The 16,692-nt window shown below is 52.7% G+C and overlaps 5 protein-coding genes across 5 annotated transcripts; all 5 read left to right on the plus strand.

Moving 5' to 3' along the window:
- Positions 1-2,861: 2,861 nt before the first annotated feature.
- TrAtP1_008333 (uncharacterized protein) lies at positions 2,862-6,108 on the plus strand. The gene is made up of 2 exons (XM_066113871.1): positions 2,862-5,139; positions 5,207-6,108. Exons 1-2 carry the CDS (start codon positions 3,043-3,045, stop codon positions 5,459-5,461), a joined length of 2,352 nt encoding a protein of 783 aa, XP_065969960.1. The 5' UTR covers positions 2,862-3,042; the 3' UTR covers positions 5,462-6,108.
- A 603-nt stretch (positions 6,109-6,711) lies between these two features.
- Positions 6,712-7,866, plus strand: TrAtP1_008334 (uncharacterized protein; the record flags this gene model as incomplete). Its single annotated transcript, XM_014087303.2, has 3 exons — positions 6,712-6,739; positions 6,804-6,965; positions 7,073-7,866. The coding sequence occupies 3 exons, from the start codon at positions 6,712-6,714 to the stop codon at positions 7,864-7,866; spliced, it is 984 nt and encodes a 327-aa protein (XP_013942778.2).
- Positions 7,867-8,149: 283 nt separating this feature from the next.
- TrAtP1_008335 (uncharacterized protein) lies at positions 8,150-8,647 on the plus strand (the record flags this gene model as incomplete). Its single annotated transcript, XM_066113872.1, has 2 exons — positions 8,150-8,401; positions 8,504-8,647. The coding sequence occupies 2 exons, from the start codon at positions 8,150-8,152 to the stop codon at positions 8,645-8,647; spliced, it is 396 nt and encodes a 131-aa protein (XP_065969961.1).
- Positions 8,648-9,849: 1,202 nt separating this feature from the next.
- Positions 9,850-11,967, plus strand: TrAtP1_008336 (uncharacterized protein; the record flags this gene model as incomplete). The annotated part of the gene is made up of 1 exon (XM_014086684.2): positions 9,850-11,967. The coding sequence occupies one exon, from the start codon at positions 9,850-9,852 to the stop codon at positions 11,965-11,967; it is 2,118 nt and encodes a 705-aa protein (XP_013942159.2).
- A 435-nt stretch (positions 11,968-12,402) lies between these two features.
- Positions 12,403-14,736, plus strand: TrAtP1_008337 (uncharacterized protein; the record flags this gene model as incomplete). Its single annotated transcript, XM_066113873.1, has 2 exons — positions 12,403-13,800; positions 13,867-14,736. The coding sequence occupies 2 exons, from the start codon at positions 12,403-12,405 to the stop codon at positions 14,734-14,736; spliced, it is 2,268 nt and encodes a 755-aa protein (XP_065969962.1).
- Between the last annotated feature and the right edge of the window lie 1,956 nt (positions 14,737-16,692).

Genomic DNA, 16,692 nt, shown 5'->3' on the forward strand with positions numbered 1-16,692 from the left:
CGACCATCAGCATCAAAGCAGGGTAGAAGCAGGAATCAGGACATACAGCGTGGTAGCAGTTGGGTACTTGAACAGTAGTTGCGCAAGGAACCAGGCTACCTAGATGCGAGGGGCTCTGCTTTCGCGGTAGGTAACTGATACAGGAGATGGAAACAGTAGCAGCGTCAAGGAGTCAGGGTCCAAAGTAGGAGCCTCCAGGATGGAGAAGAAAAGACGTTGTTTGCGGTCAAGGGCATGATAATGTTTCTGGAGGGCCCGGCGCTGGCTGTCGGCGTGTTGGTCACACCGTGATTGGCACCCGGTCGACACGGCGCTTCTATCAAAGAGCAGCAGCTGGTTGGCGACTTGGGGGGAGGAAAAGAGAAGATGGCGCAGTGAGTGATGGCGGCGGCAGCGGTATATAAGGCGGGAGTAGGAGTAGGTAGAGCGCAGAAGAGGGAGGAGAGGAAGAAGGGAAGAATCAAGAGGGGCGAAACAAAGATGAAAGAAGAGGAGAAGTAGAAGAAGAAGAAGAGAAAGAGAAAGGCTGAGGGAACCAACCGATAAGAAATGGAAAAACAAAAACAGGCACCAGGCACACAAGAACTTGTTTGGAATAGACGGGAGCGAAAAGGGCCAAATTCAGCCCTGGGCGGATCTGCGATCTGCTGCCTGGATGCTGCAGACGAGCGAGGGCTGCAGGCGACAGGCGAATGACCGGCCGCTGCTGGATGGCGAGGCCTTTTTAAGCGGCAGGACAACATGTAACTCCATGTGCATCAGCCGAAGCGTCGGGACGACGGGCTGAGGAACCTTGTTTCAGTGTCTGGAGAGCGGACGCAATGCAGCCAACAAAAGTGGCGCTCTGGCATCTAGCCTGCGGTGCATAAACACCAGAACCACAAAGAGAATGGGAGAGATTGAACAACACGGCCGACTTGCTATAGTCAGCAGCTCAGCAGTCAAAGCACCGAATCTCTCCATGACTGCTCCCTTGCCGCTTCAGGCTCGGCCCGCCCATCCAGCGTGACAACAGCAAAACAACGAAACCTCTTGTCTGCTGTTGCATTTCAGACTGTGATGGCGTCTTGTTAGCTGCTCACTCGCTGCTCCTGTGAGTTTCCGGGGCGCATGGTGTGGCACAGCATCATCCCCTTCCCAGCTCACAACTGCGGCCGCGCTGCGAATCTTATCCCAAACCTACACAGGATCACTATTTACGGCGCATCCATCCCTCCAGCGTCCTTCCTCGTGTCTTCGGCGCAACCCTGGCAGTTCTGACAGCTCCTTGGCGCAATTGAGGATGGAGTACAGATGCTACTGGCATCATACTGCAGGTACGAGCACCTACATGATCCACCCAGTCCATCGGGCAGCAATGCTTCTACCCGTCAGTGGCCTTATTGCCCACTTAGACTGCTCTCAAACCTGCTTTCTACCGAACAAGATGTAGAACTTCCATCTTGGGTGGAAATAGCCGGGATCGAATGAGAGAATTCTTTCTTCTCTTGCTCAGAGTCCCGGTTATTTCGCTCTCTTTTGCGCGCGCGTTTGTAAAATGAAAATGCCCGATACGCCATGCCATTGGTTTGTCCCGGCGCATGGCTGGCTTATTGCGAATCTACAGTTCGGCCATTGATCTTACGGCAGTGCTAGACCTACTCCCGTACCGTACCTGCTTCTGGAACAAACACTAACAGCAGCGCTATTGTAGCGTGCTGTCAAGGGCTGGGGGCGTGCAGCTGGGTCTGCAACTTGAAGCTGGGCCTGCTTGATTGGGTGGCCACGGCGAGTAACCGCATAAAGGATTTGCTCGCCGCCCGGAGAATTGGCCCATGCCATTGGACAATCGCGATGCATGACCGGATGATCAAGTGAGGAGTAATAAATCTGCGTCAAGGGGGGATGTGCCAATCCAGGAGACGAATCTTTCTGTTCAGGAGTTAGGAGAAGTTGGCCATGCGACGAGAGTAGATGGCGATGTAAGTTGCATTGACGACAAGGGATTTCTTAACATGAAGCATATCGCGTAGCAAACATACACACCGAGGTACTAGCTACTGGTGGTGCTTCATACACTATCGTAGCTTTCCTTCTTTACTAGAACGGCTGAATATTTAGGCAGGTAGTATATGCCCATACAATTTCACACAGATAGGTGACTTCAATTACCATCTCCGCGCCTAGCACTATACAATATGCACATAATGGCCGAGTCGGCACGGGGATGTGTTAAATCCACACAAGCTACATGTACCCGTCACATCGATAGAGTGTATAACCATTAGCAAGTACGCGCATGCAGCGTTTAGAGGGTCCACGGAAACAGGAATAGCCGCCGCGAGAAACATCTTCATGCAGCCATCAGGGGAACTCTCCACGGAGCACTGCTAGATCCTTATGCTCTCTTTCCCCTTTCCCCGTGAAAGTGGGAACTAGACTGCTCATTGACACGTAAGTGAGTGAAACTGATAGCATTCCCAAGTTGGCAATGAGAATCATTAATTGCTCTATAAATAGAAGTGGATTATAACAACGGCTTTGACTTCAACCTAGTATGCTGTCGCGATGCTCCGTTCGTCAATCCAAGTATACTGCATAAAAAGACAAAATTGATGGAATACCGGGTTACTTCAGCGATTCAATTACGGGAATGATGAGGTCACATTTCAAGATCAATTCTTATATGTTATGATAGAAGCACATACATCTCCCCACTCCATACATCTTCCAAAGTAGTCGATATTGCGTCTATAGCAGGCACCAGCAGGCGATAATCGATTATGTAAGCAAGCCTCGCGGGCCGACGAAAAGTCCGAGTCCTGCCAGTGCAAACGAAGTGACCCATGCTCGGCGAATTTAATTGGTAGATGCGCTAACTACGATGCAACTGTGACGGCCTTCTCAGCCAACTTTAACCTTCAGAACGCGTCGTCCGTTCAGCACTTGCTTCGCCGCCCTTGCTTCGCTTTTCCTGAGATTCATTTATTGCTTTTATTCGATATCCCTGCTTTCATATCAGCTACAGGCCCTGCTTTGGCCGAATACGGTCTGCGAACGACGATGAATCAAGCCACGGGCCAAATGGCCCAGCAAGGCCAGCCTCAGCCTCAGGGTGGTGCACAGGCTCCTGCTGCCCAGAACCGGCCTCCCATGTATCAGCCCGGCCAGATCAAAAACCTGCCCTTTCTCAGCGATGATGAGAAGACCAAATACGAGCAAGGATTGCGGGGTCTTTGGACCAAGATGAACGGCTCCCCTACCAACAGCCCAGACCAGATCGCAGCTCGGCAAAAGATTATTGAGTTCTCCCGGATGCTGATTGGGAAGATCCAGCAGAGACGGACACTTGCCGCTCAGCAGCAGGGCCAGCAACAGCCTCAAGCAAGGCCGCAAGTGGCACAGCCGCAACAGCAGCCGCAACAGCAACAGTTGCAACAACAACAGCAGCAGCAGCAGCAGCAGCAGCAGCCGAACGCCGCCCTGCAAGCCCAAGCCCAAGCCCAAGCCCAGGCTCAGGCTCAGGCTCAGGCACAGGCACAGGCTCAGGCACAAGCTCAGGCACAGGCTCAGGCACAAGCTCAGGCACAGGCTCAGGCTCAGGCACAAGCTCAGGCACAAGCTCAGCAGCAAAAGACACAAGGTGCAGGAACCGAAGTTACGGCAGCTGGTGCCGCTGGTCCGGCGCAGAATGCTCAAGGACAAGCACCCGCGACAGCAGCTCCAGCGGTAGCGCAGCGACCCAAGATACCTGAAAACTACATGAAAATGGCCAACGCCGCCATTCTTCGACCTCCTCCGGTGCAGCTGACAGATAAATCTGCTAATGGCGCCAAATGGATGGAAGAATTGAAGGAACGCTTTGCACGGGCGCTCATGACTATGGACACTACGAAGAATAATGTTGCCAACTGGGAAAAGCTGATGAACGATCGAAATGCTCAGGGCAATCCCCTCAAAGATGAAGAACTTCGAAAATTCCAGCTGAGAAAAGACCAACAGCTGAAGCTTTACTCCGAGGCTCACAAGTGGGTTGAGGGTGTTCGCAAACAGCAAGGAAACTTTCAAGGAGCCGCTGCTCATGCCAACCAAGCCTCAGCTGGCGCCGCTGGTGCTGCTCATGCTCCTGGCCAGCCTGGCAACGCTACTCCGGTCATGCCATCCGCATCTCCAGTTGTAGCAGCTGCTGGCACTGCCGCAAACAAACCGCAGAATGGCAATCTGCCTGCGCAAATGCCTGGCAATGCTGCTGTAGAGGCGGCCAAAAACCAACAGCAGATGCCAGCCGGCAATCGTGTTTCTACGCCAACGCTGCAGCCGCAAGCACGACCGGTCCCAAACACTGCTCCCACAGCACAGCAGCAGATGCAAGGGCAGCAGCAGATGCAACCGCAGATGCATGCACCGCAACAGCAGCAAATGCAATCGCAGCAACAAGCACAACTGCAGCAGCAGATGCACGCTCAGCCTCAGGGACAGCCCCAGCCTCAGATTCAAGTCAAGACGGAGCCACCGCGGCCGGCGCCGGTCAACACAGCTCTCGCTTCAGCTGCTGCACAGGCTCAGGTTGCTCAACAGACTGCATCTCCCGCTCAAGCAGCGGCACGCGTACAAACCCCACAAACTGCAACTCCCGTAGCTGGCCCTGGACAGCCCACACGAGCTCTCAGCCATTCCGCCGCCATGTCTCTCGCTAATCAAAGAGCAGCCGGAAGCACGCCTGGAAGCGCTCCGCTACCCAATCAGCCTACAAACATGAACACGGCTGCAGCTACAGCTACTGTGAACAATCCCAATATGGGGGTATCGGGAGCACAACTCCAACAAGGTCATTCTCATGCTCACCCTACGCAGCAGCCTGCTACTGCTCAACCAAGAATGCCGATCCCCAAGCAACTGCCAGAAAAGGCCACTGCAGTTCCTCAGGGAGTGGCAGTCGGCGGCGGTGTCGTTCCTGGACGACCAACCATGTCTCAAGGCGGTGGAACCGTGGGAGGAGTCATGAATCAACCAGCTGTGCCCAGAATACCAGCCTACAATCACGATGCTGAAGGCGACCACGTTTTGAGCAAGAAGAAGTTGGATGAGCTTGTACGACAAGTCTGCGGAGGACCTGCGGAGGGCCAGGACGGCAGTTTTCTGACCCCAGAAGTAGAGGAGGTGAGGATACATGACTGATAAAGAAAAGCTATAGTGATGTGTGCGTGTGTAACTAACTGTGCAATAGAGCGTCTTGAGCTTGGCCGACTCCTTCGTCGACAACGTCCTTCATGCCGCTTGCAGAAATTCTAAAGAGCGCGGCTCCAAGATGCTTGAAATACGAGATATTCAGCTCGTGCTAGAGCGAACTTATAACATTCGTGTTCCAGGCTACTCCTCTGATGAACTGCGGACGGTACGCAAAGTCCAGCCATCTACGGGTTGGATCGCGAAGATGAGTGCTGTGCAAGCAGCCAAGGTAATGCCTGGAAAGGGCGAGTAATGCGATGTGTTGAACATCTGTTCATAGCATTTCTTGACAAAAAATTGGGCCAAGTTTCGGCCCGGCTGCTATATTCGCTTCGGGCCAATTTGGTTTTCAGGGTTGGATGGTAACGAGATTTGATACGAAACGGCGTTTTAGGGAATAATAATAACGGATACCTGGCTAGGTGGATATAGGCTGTTTGATTTGCTTTTCACGAGGGCTGGCTTGCAACAAGAGCCACCAGCAACTGACGGCTCATTTGATCTTGCTATGCGTGGGCAAACCACGATGGTTTCTAGCCGTTTATATTGCCAGAAAGAGATAATGCAGAGGCACTAAGGCTAATTACGAATTCCATAAAATGGATTTTGTAACCTTTTCACTTGGAATAAAGACATGGAGTGACGCGATGGTTGGGCTCTGGAATCTGCTATGCGAGCTGTATCCTGGGGGATGTCTAGATACTGATTTGGCACTCCTAGTAGTAGTATCGATACCAGTGTTAGAAGCATCATCGCCTGCCTCATCATATATCATCATATAGCCTCGAAAGGGGGAATCTCATTCCATTTGAAAATTAACAGGCGCCCAATATGATATATGAAGATTAAGATATCACTCTTGAAATCTAATGTATCTATCAAAAGCACGGCGGATATCACAGCCTTTATCCTTATTCTGCTATTTTACAGCCCTTGCTTGTCCAGTGCTTCAGGCCGGCTGTAGGCACCAGGATGGCAAACGTCACTACAGCGCGGCAAGGTGGCGGCCCAGCCCCACAGCGACCACAGCTTACAGCATACGGCCTTAGGCAAGTCTAGGCTACCTCTGCGCTCAGCCAAATCACCGCGAAGCTGCGGGTACCGCGACATCGCTAGCCTTGTCCCTCATGCACTGGCCGTGCCAATTGTTCTCCAAGCTTCGAGCCTTCTTGCACCTCCAAACACCAAGCAATTCAGTCACCACGAAGCGAGCCTCAGCGGTCCCCAGCTCGGCGCTCACGACTTGCTCCAGGCCGACTGCCGCGAACGAACTCGAACCTCCGCCTCTGTCAACTCCAGATTTGGCCTTTTGCCAGCCGTGCTTCCGTGCTGTGGGCAGATACACGCTTCCGTGGACGTCTAGCTGGCCCAACGCAAAGGTGGTCCATCCACTCGGTCAATCTTCTTTTGAGCCAATCGTTTAGATCAACTTTGTATCTCTGAATTATCCTCAGCAAGAATCCTTGAGTTGTTTTGCAGCATCTTCAGTGCTGAGCCATCACCATGCCTAGCAAAGCACCCCACAACAACGGTAGAGGACCCCTCGAAAAATGACATCCAGAAGACCAAGGAAGCTAATATCAACGGTGGAATAGCTGGAAAAGACGGCGAAGATAGCATGACCGTGGTTGTACCGCCGTCCAAAGCTCCCAAGCAGCCTGCCCCGGCGACTGACGCTGAAGGCGACGTGGCAATGGATGTCGACAACGCCGAAGGCAAGGAGGAGAAGGTTGATCCCGCAGTGCAGGCTGTAGCAGGTAAGCAATACAAGATTCAGAGGGGGCTGCATACATCTCCAGCGTAAGGATGCCTTTTTTTGTTTCACTTCCGCTGACATATGGTCTCGTTTTGTTGCTACGCATAGACATCAAGAGCAACTTTGCTCTTCTTGACCGAGCTGTTGCGCTCTTCGACGCCCGCTTCTCCCTGCGAGCCCTCCGATCAATCTCTCTCATCCGCAAGCACCTATCACCAGATGTCATTGCACAGGCGATTGCCGACACATACCCCGCCAACTCGGCGTCGGACAGCATTGCGAAGAACCTCCTAGCTGCCGTTGACCGAGGAGACGTCACGCTTGGCCGTGCCGCCAGCGCCGAGATGGACGTGGACAGCGACGTCAAGACTGTCAAGAACGGAACCTCTAAGAAGGAACCCAAGGAGATCATTCCGGAGATTGACGTCTTCCTGGGCATCCTGGTTCAAGTCCATCTTTTTGACGCTAAACAGTACCAGCAAGGAGCCGAGTTCTCCAAATTCCTGTCTGATCGCATCCAGACTCTGAACCGCCGAACGCTGGACTGCCTCGCCGCCAAGGTCTACTTTTACTTTTCACTCTTTTGCGAGTACATTGCTCCGCTGCCCCCCGTCTCCCGAATCGCCCATTGTGGCTATCCGGCCTACTCTTCTTGCCGTCCTTCGAACTGCCGTGCTGCGCAAGGACACCGATACTCAGGCTTCGGTCATTGTCCTTCTATTACGAAACTATCTCCTGACGTCGCACATCAAGCAAGCCGACCTGCTCGTCTCACATACACAGTTCCCCGAGAACGCTGCGAACAACCAAGTGGCACGATTCCTGTATTATCTGGGTCGGATCCGATCTATCCAACTGCGATACACGGAGGCACACGAGCATCTCACAGCCGCCACCCGTAAAGCGCCGTCGAGCGGCTGTGCCGTGGGTTTTTCACAAACTGCCACCAAGCTGTTGCTGGTTGTTGAGCTGTTGATGGGAGATATCCCCGACAGAGCTACCTTCCGCCAGCCTTCGCTGGAGGATGCTCTCCACCCATACTTTTTGCTGGTTCGCGCCGTGCGAGTGGGCAACCTGGAAGACTTTGAGACTACCATTGCTGATAACGCCGACATCTTCAAGCGGGACGGAACCTATACACTTATCCTTCGTCTGCGCCAAAACGTCATCAAGACCGGTATTCGTATGATGTCTCTGTCATATTCGCGTATTTCGCTGCGTGACATTTGCATCCGGCTGCATCTTGGTAGCGAGGAATCGGCCGAGTACATTGTCGCCAAGGCCATCCGAGACGGCGTAATTGAGGCCACTTTGGATAGAGAAAACGGATTCATGAAGAGCAAGGAAGTGGGTGATGTGTATGCGACAAGAGAGCCAGGCGAGGCGTTCCACGACCGAATTCGGGCGTGCCTTGCTCTTCACGACGAGAGCGTCAAGGTGAGTTTTCTTTTCCCCCTTTATCTTTCCCCCTTTCTTCACTACTTTCCCATCATCGTTCCATACGTCTCGATAGCGTAAGCTAACGCATCTAATTATCAGGCAATGCGATTCCCCATGAATCAACACCGTCTCGAGCTGAAGAATGCCCAAGAGGCACGCGAGCGCGAGCGAGAAATGGCCAAGGAGATTCAGGAGGGCGACTTGGACGACGATGACCTCGGTGGAGACTTGGATGGTATCTAATAACTTCTTATTTTACCCACGCTGATGTTTTTACTATGGCTACTTTCTACTATTACACCAAACAATAACCCCGATGTTTACTGAGGATTTATTGGGTAGTTTGCACCATGTGATTAGTGATTCTGCTTCAACCTAAAGATGCTTAAGGGACGGTGATTTAAGAGGTATACATGATTGTGATTGACTTGGTATCGTGCTGTTAGACATGAAAAAGGGCGAGAACTAGATCTATAGAAGACTGGGGACATATGGGCTATGAGAGGTAATTGGTGAGAGAGTAGCCTCAGTAAGTAATTGAACCTACTTCTTGACAATTTGATGCGCCGTATATAGATGTATTCCATTACTCAGAGATGGTGATTTTTTAAAGATGAATGTATTCTTTTTAGCATGGGTCTCTGCTCTGCCGAAAGGGGTTCGCTCTCGTGTGGTGGAAGCTGCCATTTTTTAGTCTACATCACAATTATTGATACCCAAGTAAAGTCTAGAAATTGAATTGTGAAAACCCTCTTGAATAGGAATTCCTATTCTAGAGGATAGACTATAACACATAGTAGGACATATACGACTATCTTCACAGTGGGTATATCGTATACATACTCTTCCACAGCATTCTAAGCGAGTTCCATGCATGAAATAGGCAGCCATCAACACAGCCACAAACAAGGACATGACATGGACATGCAGCCTTACGCCCTTTGTCTTTGACATTCTGCAGGGGCGAAAAGAGGGAGATCGTTTTTAGTACTACTACTATGTACTTTAAAAAAAAATTTAGAGAATTTTTTAACCTTTTGTTGACGCCCTTGATCATCACCATCTGCGGCTCAATGCGGAGACCATGTGAAGGATTCCGCTATAGTTGCGTCGCATTTCGATCTGATTCGATCTTCGCTTGGCGGTCTGTGGTGTTTTTTGACTCATACGGATGGATGCCTGCGTGCTGCGCGCCTTTTGACATGTCGTGTTTCTTCTCCGATTGAGTTAGTGCAAGGATGATGACTGGATGTTATCCCTATTGGTTGTGTGTGTGTTCATCTTGCAGGATTGTTGGAGAGTGAGGGGATGGAGGCGTGTGGATGATTGGTACGGGGTTTCGTTTGTGTGTGCTAAGAGTGATGGTTGGTTAGTAAATACGGGAGTCTGCCTCGCCTGGTCGATGTATCTGTGCATATTTGTCTAGGTATATATAAGAGGATCAAATGTCGCGTGTTTCCTTGAGGGCAGATAGACGTTGGTCATCGCATCTCGCAGCAACATCAGTTCGGCATCTTGCTGCGTCATCATTTGGTATCATGGCTTCGGCTACGCAGGTTAGGCTGCTTGACAGCAGCTCGAATCCATCTCTCACGCTTCAAATCAAGCCGGTAGAAGGCCTCAATGCCGATTCACACGCTTCCATGGATGAAGCAGCCCACTTGGCTGGCCTCTGTCGTGCTGCCCTCAACAATCTGAATACTTACATGGTCGACATCCTTAGGCCTTCGCATGGCTACACGGCAGATGATATCCTCGAATTGCCACTCGACAGACACAGGATCGAAGACGTCCTGCACGACTTGCCCAGCCGGAAATCGACTCGACACAACCTCGCCGTCGCTGTGTCTTCGCTACTGCACCCGGTCCACGACGGCTCACTGACGTCCATCATTCGCTACGACGCCGACCGTGTCCGTCTTCGCGCATGGGCTTCTCTCCAGCGTCGCTATGACTTGCTGCAGGCCACCAAACGCAATGGCAAAATGGCTCCAGGCATGACTGGCGGCGTCGAACCTGGTGTCCAGGCCCCTGCTTGGGCCAGCCGCATCACCGGGCAGGGACCGTGGGACGCCGTCAAGAAACCCATATCGCTCGGGGGCCCGAAAGCTATCCCCATGCCGGTGCAGATTGCCCAAGCAGAAGAGCTGGCGCCATTCTTTGAGCATCTATCCAAAAGCGGCGATCATGAGATTGAAGGCGTGAACGGCGCTGTTGAGCTCCATGATGGCAACGGCGAGCCGTATTACAGCGTCCGTGGCGCAGAGTTCCGCCGAGGAGTTGTGTATGAAGATGGGCGGATGGATCTCTGCAAAATGGTTGTCGGCCCTGATCATATTGGCCAGTTGATGGAGAGCTTGCGGATGAATACCCATGTTCGGCACTTCCTGCTAGGCAATAACATCATTGGCCCGACTGGTGCCCAGGCTATTGCTCGGTTCATCAACGACTTCCCAGATCGCATGGACACTTGGTATCTTGCGGGCAATTGCATCCAAGGCGGGGACAACTTCAAGACTCTGGTGGATGCGCTGGTCAAGTCGCCTGCCGTGACCAATATCTGGTTGAAACGCAATCCGCTTGGGCCAGATGCCGCCAAGGACGTGTATCGTCTCATCACCGAGACGAGGAACTTAAGCACGCTTGATCTTGATCAAACTGAGCTTGGAGATCGCGGCGTTGCTGACTTGTTTACCCGTCTGGCCGCTTATTCTTCCCCTGGTGGCAACAAGCTGCCTCTGCGACAGATTTACTTGAATGGCGTTGGCATGTCGGCCAAGGGAGCTGCTGCCATCGGCAAGTTCCTCGCGTCGCCGTATTGTGGCGTAACCTCGATTTACATGTCGCTCAATCCGCTTGGAGACGAGGGCGTCCAGGCTCTCGCTGAAGCACTGCCCAAGGCACCGTATCTGGCTCGACTGCTCGTACAATCGGTTGGAGCCAGCACCCAAGGTGCCGTGGCGCTGTGCAAAGCCTTGACTGGACATGCTGGTATCCGGACTTTTGATCTAGGCCAGGCCTATGCCACTGAAGATCTCGGCCAGGCGTACAATTATATCGAAGATGAAGCCATCCCCGCTATATCGGAACTCTTCATGAACACGCCTCAGTTGCAGTACTTCAACCTGGGTCATTGCGCCACCACGCCCCCTGGTCTGCTCAGGCTGACGCCGGCGATCCTGGAGAACCCGAGCTTGATATTCTTCTTTGCAACATCAATCTTGGCTGACCCGTCTAGGAAATCCGTGACTTTTGTGCCGTCGATTGACTCGGCATTCCCTCACCCGGATGCTCCCTCCACGGAGCAGATCAAGTCCGAAAAGGCGATCCGAGAGCACCTCGAGGCCAATGTGAAGAAGACTTTTGGTGAGGATGTGTCGTACGCGGACTTCATGGCCGAGGAGAAACGTTGGCTGGTCAGCGACAAGGTAGTTCGCAAGATCGACAGCGTGTATCGGAATCGAGATGCTGGACTGGCCCGTCGTCGCTTGCTGACTCTGGTCAAAGATTGGGAGGAGGGCGATGAGACTTTGCAGCGGGTTATGGATGCTGGACAGCACTGATCTGCTCCTCAGGGTCAAGGTTTTACAAGAGAATCTCCTCTCCTCCTGTGTTTCTGTAAAGAGAAATTGTTAGCTATTACCTAGGTAGTCAATCGTTCGTTAATTTAATGCAATATCATTGTAAATGGATTTCCATCTTGTGATATAAGAGTTATCCCAACATACGTCGTATTAGATACTGGAGCTATAGAGGTGAAGCTTCCAAGCAACAAAGACATTAATAGTTAGCCTAATCACTCAGCGCATCAAGTCTAAAACAAAGAAAATGCCATCATTATATCGTTTGCAGTCAGCAGTGTTGAATGTTTGAAATCCAGTTGTAAACCAACTTGGCCTAGAACCTCATGTACGCCCTTTACGCGGCCCCACGTGACGGGCCAGACTTGAGCTTCTTCCGCGCTCAACAACCGCCAACACCTGCCCTCCAGCAACTCCATGCCAGAGAACCAGTGCACGTCTACTCTACTCGTAACCTCTAAACTGCGAACCTTGAATTTGATAGATCTCCTGCTCCTAGATGGCTTCGTCGCATCCTCCTCTGCGCCCAGTCGTCCCGTGACGTCCCAGCCAGCGGCCCCTCGTCGATCGTCGAATCCAACCCACAAGGCTCGAGAGGCTGTCGGCTCCCTTTGCCGCACTATAAGCTACATAAACCACACTTGCTCGTCCTCGTGGCACAAAAAGAAGCATCAAGCGATGCCCCAAAAGCGCAAGCGACCAGACGAGCCCGCTGTCCAGCCCGATCCTGACTCTCAATCGTCCACGCGCCGTGCGACGCGTCAGACGCCTGTGCATCCTCCACCAGTTCCCGCGTCTGCGCTGCTGCCGGTGCCGGTGCCGGCGACGAACAAGATGGCCGCCGCTCCTCTGCCTGCCGTGACGGCCGTTCCTCTGCCTCAGATGCTCATGCCAGATCCGCAAAAGCGACTCGCCCGTAACGGCGCTGCTCGCCCGGCTGGCGCCAAGACCTCTGCTCTCCCTGTTGCGCCCCCAAGCCTCGAGGCGGCTGCTCCCAATGGCGCTGCCCCTCCAAATACCAGCACGATAGTACCGCCGCTGCCGTCGCCCAACTCCATCCGAGTAGCTGCTGCACCGGCTCCCCTCAAGCGAGGAGCCGCCGCAGCGGACCTGACCGGCGGCGGCTCTGCCAAAGAGCGTAGGCGACCCTCGGATCTCGTCGCACCGGAGATTACGTATCACGTTCCCCAGGCGAACCAGCATGGCCGGCTCTCTTCATTAGTGAGGCCTCATGGGCCTTCTGCGCCGCCTCCAAGACTAGATAAAATAGCGACCACCCCAATGGTCATTACGCCGGTGCTACCGCCCAAGCCACCGACATTGCCCGTGTCCGACCGACCGCCGCCGAGAACAGATCGCAATATTGACAAGGTTGTTCTGGGAAACCTTTGCTTCCGGACGTGGTATCCGAGTTACTACGGCAAAGAAGTGCTGGGAGCTACATCGGGCAACGCAAAGGGAGGCAGCAAGGACGGCCCCGCGGAGACGGGCGGAAAGGCGCCGGCAAAGAAAGAAAAGGACGGCGCTCCCATGCTAGAGAGGCTGTACGTCTGCCCTTGTTGCTTCAAATATGCCAAAGAGCTTGTGGCTTGGTGGGGTCATGTCAAGCTATGCCAGCAGCGAGCTCATGTGCCAGGGAAGAAGGTCTATGTCCATCCCAAAGGCAGACGGATGGTGTATGTTGCGCAGGATGGCAGCAGCAGGGGCCCGGGACAGAAGAAGCGGCGAGGGGAGGGAAACATACGCTACGTGGAGGAAATCGTGCAGGATGAAGGCGAATGGAGCCTTTGGGAGGTGGATGGAGAGCAGGATGTGGTGAGTCTTTACCGAGGTTATCGCTTTTCTCTCTCTCTGATCTTAGTATGCTAACCCTTGACTCAGCTCTTCTGCCAGAATCTATCGCTCTTTGCCAAACTCTTCTTGGATAACAAGTCAGTCTTCTTTGACGTGACTGGCTTTAACTACTTCCTGTTGGTATATACACCACCAACGGCGGCGGCACCGTCTGGCACGGCTACTCCTCCTGTAACACCACAAATCACAGGTTTCTTCTCAAAGGAAAAGATGTCATGGGATAACAACAACTTGGCATGCATTCTCATGTTCCCCCCCTGGCAACGCAAGGGTCTTGGTGCCCTTCTGATGGGCGCCTCCTACGAAATCTCTCGACGAGAAGGCATCATGGGTGGGCCTGAGAAACCTATATCTGATCTGGGTAAGAAGGGATATCAACGTTTTTGGGCTGGGGAGATTGCTCGTTGGCTACTTGGCCTCGAAATCGCCCCGGCGGATTCAGAAGACGCCTCGGAAACACTGGTGGACGTTGAAAATTGCAGCCAAGCGACATGGATCTCATCAGAGGACTGTCTGAGCGTGTTGAGGGATATGGGTGTGGTCGAGGATGCAGGTATCGGGCCCGGAAAGCCGGAACCTGTGGAAGAGACACACTTGCCGCTCTCCGAAGAAGAAAAGAAGAAGAAACAAGCCGCCGGCGAAGAGGAAGGGAAACAGAGCGGTAAGAGAGCATCAGCCGAGGCTGAAGATGAGAAACAGCAGCCGAAACCGGTCGTCAAGCAGGTTCCTCGTGTCCGACTTGACAAGGAAGCGGTACGGCGATATGTGGCGGCTCATCGAATCATCTTGGACAAGACGTGTGATCCAAACGGGTTTATAGAAGGATATGCTGTGAAGAGGGCCGAGAAGGCGTCAAGCGAAAGTGTGGAATCCAGAGATGAGGCTTTGGCAAAATGATGGAAATAATGGCGGCTGGGTTTGGCGCAACGAGAGTAACAATGATACCCCCTTTTTTATTTTATGTTATTAATATGCCAACCGGCGCTGTCTCGATCGTGTATGCGTTTATGGAAGGAATCTGTGCAATTGCTATTATACGCCATCTCTCCAGAGGTTAGAAGCAAGTTACCTAATAACTCTTTTCTCTGGCTAATCATAAACTAGCAGCAGCATGCTCACGCTTGAATTTAGTTGCTGTCAAAGAACACAATAGCCGATTCTAGCTCGTGTTCTGACACTCATGGAATAGCCGAATAGGGTCTCTTGGCGGACAAGCCTTCTCTATATGGCTCACCCAAAGGGGAAATCTAGCTCATCACAGATCACGGAGCGATATACGGGCTTCCGCGGCAAAAAGGAGCTTTAGAGCCCGTCTCTATGCTATTCTTAGTTTTGTATCTAGAGCCCGTCTTGAGTTAGACACCATGTGAGAACGGGCCGAGATAGTAAAATGTCTCTTTCAGCTACCTCGGCCATAAGATGCGCGATATAAGACAAAAGGCCTTGATATCTACCGGTCTAGCATGATCCGGATTATTCTCGTGAATTCGGAGCCAGGCAGAAAAGGCACATCTGGGATCCTCTCTGACGCAGTTGTATCCCCTGTCCCTTGTACGGGCAAATCGGAGCAAAGATAGCCGCTGCGTTGCACCAAAACCCCTTGCTACAGATGCTGCGTGGGATGAATGCATGCCTGAGGACAAGGGGGCGTGGGAAAACGAGGCTGGACGGCAGATTGACAGATCCATGCGCCCGGTTCAAGCCTAAGGCAACCTCACCCCCATAATGAGAGCTTCGATGAGCTGCTGTAGCTACTAGGTATACGTGCTTACAAGACGACATGTTCTTTGCTGTTCTCTCAGCTGGATGACAGTCGTTCTACTGTTGTATTTCAGTCTGAGCATAATTTTCGCTCAAGACGCAGAAACATCTCCCCCAATAGCCGCGGAGTGGGGTAGAAGAGCGCCTGTTGGCTGATTTTCCAGTTGAATAATCGCCATTTTCGCAGCACAAACGTTCAAACCGCCAGCGGAATATTCAGCTTTTCGTCATGGCTCTCGCGCATGTCAAAAATTCAACAGCGCATGCTTACATGCGTCATTTTGAGCCATTTGATCTTCAAGCACTGCGATACCGCCTCTTCGTTTGTGGACGCAAGGCCCTGTGACCGACAGCTTGTGTGGACCCTGGATTTCCCAGCTGAGCAGTGAGGCTCGGGCTCATGGAAAATTTTTCGCAGGCGCCGTTCGGCATGCGCGCTCCGTGTATATTTTAGGCCGGGCATTCGGGCGACTGGTCGGACACCGCCAAACGCTCCTACCCCTGCAATTTCAACGTGCGTAGCTGCGGCGGCGGCACGAATAGCGGCGGCACGAATAGCGGCGGCACGAATAGCGGCGGCAATAGTGCTGGAAGATGGTGTCGGGCGTCTCGCTCCTATTGGGTACACCGCGGCGCTGGAAAGGGTTGCAGCGAGATTGATGAAGTTGCAGCGTATCCATAGCACGTCATGCTGCACGGTAGCAGCGGCGAAGAAGCGGCAAGGTTCGGTAGTCCGATGTTCATCAACGGCGTGTGGTGAGCAGGGCTGCTTGTGTGGTTGGTGCCTGCGTATTGTTCCGGAGTCGTCGGTTTGCTGTTTCTGACCATGATCACTGCTCAATAAGAGCGCATCGTGTCATATATGGCGACGGAATAAATGTACCGGACGAATGGTTTGAATCGACGGAACGACAAACGGAAGGGGACTGAGTTCGATGGTAGAGGTTGCATGCTGTAGTAGCAGTAGCAAGTAAAAGATAATGCTCTGAGACCTGAGCAAGGTCACCCTGCCAGATGCATTTGCATGGAGGGGGTTCGGCTCACATCCATATATGCGCCTGCAGCAGGGCACTTGTCGGACATTCCACCAAA

Source organism: Trichoderma atroviride, chromosome 4 (genome assembly GCF_020647795.1).
Source record: "Trichoderma atroviride chromosome 4, complete sequence".
NCBI lineage: Eukaryota > Fungi > Ascomycota > Sordariomycetes > Hypocreales > Hypocreaceae > Trichoderma > Trichoderma atroviride.